At 44.6% G+C, this 7,017-nt stretch overlaps 1 protein-coding gene across 1 annotated transcript; it reads left to right on the top strand.

The window, feature by feature from the left end:
• On the top strand, positions 3,118 to 3,792 carry LOC107633797. The gene has a single exon (XM_016337399.1). The coding sequence runs from the start codon at positions 3,118 to 3,120 to the stop codon at positions 3,790 to 3,792; it is 675 nt and encodes a 224-aa protein (XP_016192885.1).

Here is a 7,017-nt window from a genome sequence, read left to right as displayed (position 1 = left end):
TTTAATATATTTATTGTATATTTATTAAAATATTTTATTTAAAATTTTTTATTATTAACAATATTTAGGACACATATTAGCTAAAATATATTAATAAAAATTTGAAAATATTTATTTTAATAAATACATAATAAATATATTAAAATTTTAAAATTTGTATATTTTTTTATAAAAAAAAAAGTTTGTAGCTAAATCCTTTGAAAACTGGAATAAAGGCCATAATCTTTCTATAAATTTAATATTATTTACATAAAAAAATAAGGGACTAGTATTTTTAGTAAAAAATAAAAATTGATAATATTTATTGAGATATTAGACAAATATAAAAATATTAATTATCTATTGTTGTGCCTAAAATTTGGCATAAATGGTTAACGTCGAAAAGAATTCAACGGTTAAAGTCAAAAATCATATATGCATGAAGCACATCATGATTGAAGAAAATAATAATGAGTTAGGTTTCGTAGTCAAGTTACTTTATGTTTGGTGTCCAACAACCCAAATTTGGTTGAAATGCAAGACTATTTGAGGTCCAAGTTTGCTTGAGGTCCGGTACTACTCGAAATCCAAAGTTTACTTGAAGTTCAAGATTACTTGAAGTATAAGTTTATTTGAAGTCTAATATTATACCAATTAGCTTAGAATTTTTTTTGTTTCTATAAAGATAAAAAGTCATATAAGCTAGAGAAGTAGGATGAGTGACCAAGTGACCGAGATGAGGGGATACACTGCGGGGGATAGGAGTAGGAGGGACCCTAGGATTTGGAATCGTGCAGCATATCAACAATTGGAGCATGACTCGTTCTCTGTGTTCGTGGATAATCTTCCGGAGGATATCTCAAGGAGGGAATTGTATCACTTGTTCTGCTGGACAGGAAGGATTAATGACATCTATTTATGCCGAAAATGGAAGAGTGGAATGATTTACCTGTTTGCTTTTGTCCGGTACACGACGAAAGGGGGTGCCCTGAAGGCAATAGCAGAAATGAACCAGTGAAAAATACGAGGAAAGGTAATTACTGTCGGGGAAGCTAAGTTTAGAAGGCAATTAGGGAGGAGGGACCGAATGGTGACTGTTGAACGAAGCTGCAAACAGGGGGAAGAGGCAACTGGAGCTCATCTTCGGAATGAGGCGATTACTAAACCAGAGGTAGTGACTTCGCTGGTGAAGGAACGAACGGAAAGCATTCAGGGCAGGGTTGACTCGAAGAGACTAGAGGTGGCCGTTGTCGAAGCAAATATGGAATGGCTAGGGAGAAGTTTGGTGGGAAAAACTTTAAAACCTTTGGACTCAAATTCACTGAAGAAGACATTGAGGAAAAATGTGCCGCACATTGTGGATGTCCGGGAGATCGGGCCGTCGAAAGTGTTGTTAACCTTTGCTACTGTACAACAGGCGGACGAAGCCTTCACCATCAAACTGGATATCCTTTTGCGTCTATTCCATAGGGTGTGGCGTTGGGGGGAGGCGGACTAATGTGACACTCGCACAGTATGGTTAGAATGTTTTGGTATCCCTCTCCATGTATGGTCTTCGGATACTGTTAAAGCAATTGGCGGACAGTGGGGTGAGGTGATTCAGTGTGAGATCCCGACCGAGGAAGGGGCTTCTTTTAGCACGGGGAGGGTCCAAGTGGAGACTGGGGTGTTTGATACAATCCGAGAGTGGGTTCAACTATCTGTAGGGAGTTCTCTGTTCGGCGTTTTTATGAAGGAGGGGGGTGTGGACGAGTCTGGGGCGGCTAGTGGGGAGGTGAGACCCCCAACCTGTGTTGGGAATGGTACTGCCGGCGACCAGGAAATTGTCCGGACAATGGTGGCGGTGCCATGGGATCCCGCGGCGGTCCTGGCTGAAGGTGGGGGCAACGGAGGTGGAGGAGACTAAGGACAGAACAGTAATTCCAGAGGTACTTTTGAATGATGTGAACGTTGAGTATTTGAAATTCAAAAATGGATTGAAAGTACCAGATTCAGTTAGTAGTACCAAGGAAGGAGGAGAAGCGGTTTCTAAGGGGTTGGTGGAGAATAATGAGGGGGAGTCTGAGAGAACCGTTACACAGGTTTGGTGTACTGGGGAAGGAGGGTGTTTCGGAGGAGATGCTTGGAGGACCAAATACGGGAAGGATGGCTTATCTCATGTGGGCCAGCCTTTGTGTCACCTTGACAGGAGAAGAGAAGGAGTGGGCTTTGAACTAAGTGGCCCAAATGAAAATTCTAATGAAAGTTGGATGAAAGGTGCTGACGGAAGGGAGTTAGAGGGGGGGGGCTAGCTGATACGGAATTGGGGCCTAAGATGGGCTTCGATTGTAGTGGCCCAAATAGAATGTTTATTGAAACGGGGATGGGAGGAGTTGGCGGAAGAGAGTGGGGGACTGGGCCAGCTATTGGGCTTGAGGAAGGTAAGGGTGTTTCATCGTGTGTGGCCATAGGCGGGTCGGGTGATCCGCATGTGGTGTTGGAAGATGCGTACCTTTGCGGCGCGGGTGGCTCGCTTGGGTGCCCTGCGGGGTTTGTCGGCGCCATGGGTAGGGGACACACCAATGATTGGAGGTTAATGGGGGTGGGGGATCAGGTCGTGGCGTCGGAAAGGGTGGATGACGCGCCGAGCGCGAAGGTGGCTCCTGGTGTGGAGCACGACGGGAGGCAGAGGGGAGGGATGAATGGCCGTGGTGAGCTCTGTAACCCGGAGCAGATGGCTGTAGCAGGTGTGATGGAGGTTGGAAGTCCTAGCGGGGCTTCCTCAGCGAACCTGAATAGCACGGACGGGGAGGCAACAAACCGGGCAGCACAATGCAAAGCAGCGAGTGATGTACTAGAAGGAGATAAAGGGCTGGAATCCTTTGGGGAAGCTGGAGATTCTAAAGTGGAGATAGAACGGGATACAAGGGGTAATGAAGATATGAAAACACAGGAAGAACAGATGCAGGAAAATAAAGCAACTTGGGCTCTTGCAATGGAATCTGGAGCTATCTTGTACGATGAGGAGGACGATATAATACGAATTTTGCAAGAACAGAATGAGAAATTAGCAGCAAAGAAAAAGTTGGCGAAGCAAAAAGAAAAGGCGAGGCGGAGTAGGCCAAAGAATAAACCTAAGGTGAGTCAAGTTATGATTAAATGATTATAAGTTGCTGGAATGTTAGGGGGTTGAGAGGGGACGGAAAATTGGGTATGGTGAAAGCTTTGAAGCAGAAGTATAAGTTGAACTTGCTAGGGTTGATTGAAACTAAAAGAGTGGTGCTTACTAAATATGATGTTGCAAGGCTGTGGGGTAATGGGTCTGTTGGGTGGGAATTTGTGGAGTCGATAGGGTCGGTTGGGGGGCTTGTACTGATGTGGGATGAGGTAGAATTTAATGTACAACATTGTCATAAAGGTGAACGGTGGTTGTGTGTGGTAGGGGTGGTAACAAAGACTAACTTCATTTGTGCTGTTTGTTTGGTGTATGGAGCACATGGGAGGGAGAAGAAGCGAGGGGTGTGGGAAGAATTGAGCTATATTGCGGGTTTATGTCAGGTCCCATTTTGCTTTTTAGGGGACTTTAATGAAATTTTGCAAGTAGAGGAGCGACAAGGGGGGACTAGTTTGCCGGCGTCAGCGGATGAGTTTCAGCGGTGGGTGCATGATATGCAGCTGATAGATCTACCCCTTACTGATAGAAAGTACACATGGTTTCAGGGTAGGTCCTGCAGTCGAATTGATAGGGTGTTAGTTAGTGTTGAATGGGCTGAGAAGTACCCGGACATTCGGCTAAGAGGGGGTCCGCGGGGTTGTCTGATCACTGTCCGTTGATTGTGGAAGGTACAAGAATACCTGGAGACCCTAGACCGTTCAGAAGCCTGGATTCTTGGTTTACGCATGAGGGTTTTCGGCGTATGGTGAAAACTGAATGGAGAAACTTGGGGGATGCTCAGCTCATGGGGAAACTGAAGGCTCTAACAGGTCCTCTGAGACAATGGCACAAGAATACCTTTAGGGACATGGATAAGAGACTGGGGATGTTTGAGGAGGAGATCACAAGGCTGGACAATTCAGTGAGTAATGGGATATATGATGGTACAACGGAGGCGAGAAGGAAGGCGCTGGTGAGCTTCTGTGAAAAATGGTACATCAGAAAGGAAATCCATTAGAAACAAATGTCCTGGTCTCAGCATGCGGTAGATATAGACAAGAATACCAGGTATTTCCATGCCATTGCCTCGGCTAGAAGAAGATCTAATAGGATTGAGGCTCTGATGGTACATGGTCGTATGGTCCGAAACCAGGCAAGGATTAAAGGGGCCATTAGAGGGTTCTACAAGGAGCTGTATCACCAGGAATATGCTCCGAGGATTGGTTTTAGGGATGGGTTGGTGAAACAGATTAGTGAAGATGAGGCTGTAGCTTTGGAGGTCTTACCATCAGAGGAGGAAATTAAGGAGGCGGTGTGGGACTGCGGATCGTCCAAGGCTCCAGGCAGTGACGGGTATAATATGAACTTCATAAAGAAATGCTGGGAAGACATTGGTCCGGATTTTATTGCAGCTGTACTAGGCTTTTTCCAAAGTGCTCAGTTACCTATGGATGCGAATGTAACTTGGGTGACACTAGCCCCAAAATTTACAGGTGCAAAGGAGGTAAAGGACTTTCGGCCGATTAGTATGGTGGGCTGTCTCTATAAAGTGATTTCGAAGGTGTTGGTGAGGAGGATGAGATCTGTGATGCCGGGGTTGGTAGGGGAGACTCAGACTGCGTTTGTAAAGGGTAGGAAAATTCATGATGGGGCACTCATAGCCTGTGAGACAGTGCATTGGCTGAAGGCGCGGAAAAAGACAGCGGCTATCATTAAGCTTGACTTCCAAAAAGCGTATGATAGAGTGCGATGGAGTTTTGTTGACATAGTGTTACAGAAAATGGGCTTTGGCCAAAGGTGGCGGACTTGGGTGAAGGAGTGTGTTACCACGGCTATGATGTCTGTTCTGGTGAACGGGACACCGTCTAAACCATTCAAGATGGAAAGGGGGCTAAGACAAGGAGACCCCCTATCTCCACTTCTATTTGTTCTCGTTGTTGATGTGTTGCATAGGATGCTGGGGGAAGCAGTCAGGAACGGGCGCATTGCGCCATTAATGGTAGGGGGAGATCAGGTGGAGCTGTCACACCTACAATTCACAGATGACACAATTTTATTCTGCCCGCCAGAAACGGAAACAATTGTCAACTATAAGAGGTTGCTGCGATGCTTCGAGTTGATGTCTGGGCTAAGCATTAATTTTGATAAGTCAAATCTGATACCGGTGAACTGTGAGCAAGGCTGGATTGATCATGCGTGTGGCCTACTGGGGTGCCAGAAGAAGGAGTTGCCTGTTCGATACCTTGGGGATTCCTTAGGAGCTAATCCGCGGTTGGTAAAGACATGGAAACCAATCATAGATAAGGTGGAACAAAAGCTCAGTTTATGGAAAGCGAAGGTTTTGAATAAAGCAGGTAAGCTTGTCCTTATCAAATCGGTACTAAATAGCTTGCCCATTTATTACCTTAGCTTGTATAAGATGCCAAGGGCGGTAGCGGATAAACTGATAGCTTTGCAAAGGAGCTTTATGTGGTGCAAAGAGGACGGCACCAATGGCATACCGCTGGTCAGGTGGGAGTTGGTCCAGGCTCCGAAAAAGGTGGGGGGCTTAGGGGTGGGAGATGTAGTGCTTAGGAACACAGCACTATTATTTAAGTGGTGGTGGAGATTCTCTAAGGAGGAATGTCCGTTGTGGAAAAAGATTGTCTGCTCTTGCAATAAGCTATCCCTTAATGTCATGCTAGCAACTCAGTCTCTACCATCCAAAGGGGGGCCTTGGAAGGACATATGCCAGCTCAATGTCAAAGAGCAAAGGGTGCGAGATAAACTGGTGAGTGGTTTGGCGATGGACGTCGGTAATGGTAGGCAAACCCGATTTTGGGAAGACAATTGGGTCAAGGGTGGTCCTCTGAAAGGAAATTTTCCACGACTCTTCGCTATTTCAATCCAACAAGGAGCTGTAATTGGGGACTGCGGGTTTTGGGATGGATTAGATTGGATATAGAATTTTCAGTGGAGGAGGGAGTTGTTCCAATGGAAACTTGAACTGGTTCATCAACTGCATGTGAGGCTAAGGCCAGTAAAGCTGTCTTCTGAGAGGGACGATAGTGTGGTGTGGAAGTTTGATAATACAGGGATTTTCTCCACGAAATCCTTCATGCAGGTAATCCAAACGGAGACGTTGTCAGACGAGATTACGAGCTATAGCTTCACAAATGCTCTATGGAGAGGCCTGATACCCCCAAGAATTGAGCTTTTTGGTTGGTTTGTGCTAATTGGTAGAATTAATATTAAGGAGAGATTGATTAGATTAGGAGTTGATATTCATAGTGATAATATCTGTGTCCTGTGCCACAAAGGGGTAGAAACTGTTGAGCACTTATTTATTAGGTGTGAGGTAACATGGAAAGTGTGGTGCTCTTGGGTGCGATTCTTTGGCAGCGTTTGGGTGATTCCTGGGAACATGAAAGATCTATTCGGAAGTTAGATTGGCATGCGTAACAGAAGACAAGGGCAACGGTTGTGGATGTCAGCGTTCTTTGCAGTGATCTGGAACATCTGGTTGGAGCGTAATGCCAGAATTTTCAATAATAACATCGCCAGTATTGACTCTATTCACACAAGGACAGTGTTAAGCTACAACGAGTGGACTGGGGGAGATTCTTTAGGTGTTGGATAAGCATAGACAAGGTGCCAGGAGGTTGTTTCTCTGTCTACATAGGTCATGTTTTATTTTTCTGGTTTATGTTCTTTGTCCTATGATTATGTGTTCTGCTCCACTTTAATGTGTTGAGCTTCCTATGTTTCAAAAAAAAAAAGATTAGTTTCAATAAATTAGAGAATTTTCATTCATTCACACACTCACTCTCAAAATTCTTAGTCACATGAGTCATGAATCTATGTAAGTATTGAAAAATTCTATTTTTATTTCTGTCATTTCAATTTTTTTATTTAAAATTCTGTTA

The sequence above is a fragment of the Arachis ipaensis genome, chromosome B03 (assembly GCF_000816755.2).
Source record: "Arachis ipaensis cultivar K30076 chromosome B03, Araip1.1, whole genome shotgun sequence".
Classification (NCBI taxonomy): Eukaryota; Viridiplantae; Streptophyta; class Magnoliopsida; order Fabales; family Fabaceae; genus Arachis; species Arachis ipaensis.
Note: the sequence above shows the minus strand (reverse complement) of the source record. Positions and strands in the feature narration are given on the sequence as shown.

What these genes read in the sequence shown, in the direction of transcription:
- LOC107633797 (XM_016337399.1), top strand. Translation starts at nt 3,118, where the DNA reads ATGATTATAAGTTGCTGGAATGTTAGGGGGTTGAGAGGGGACGGAAAA.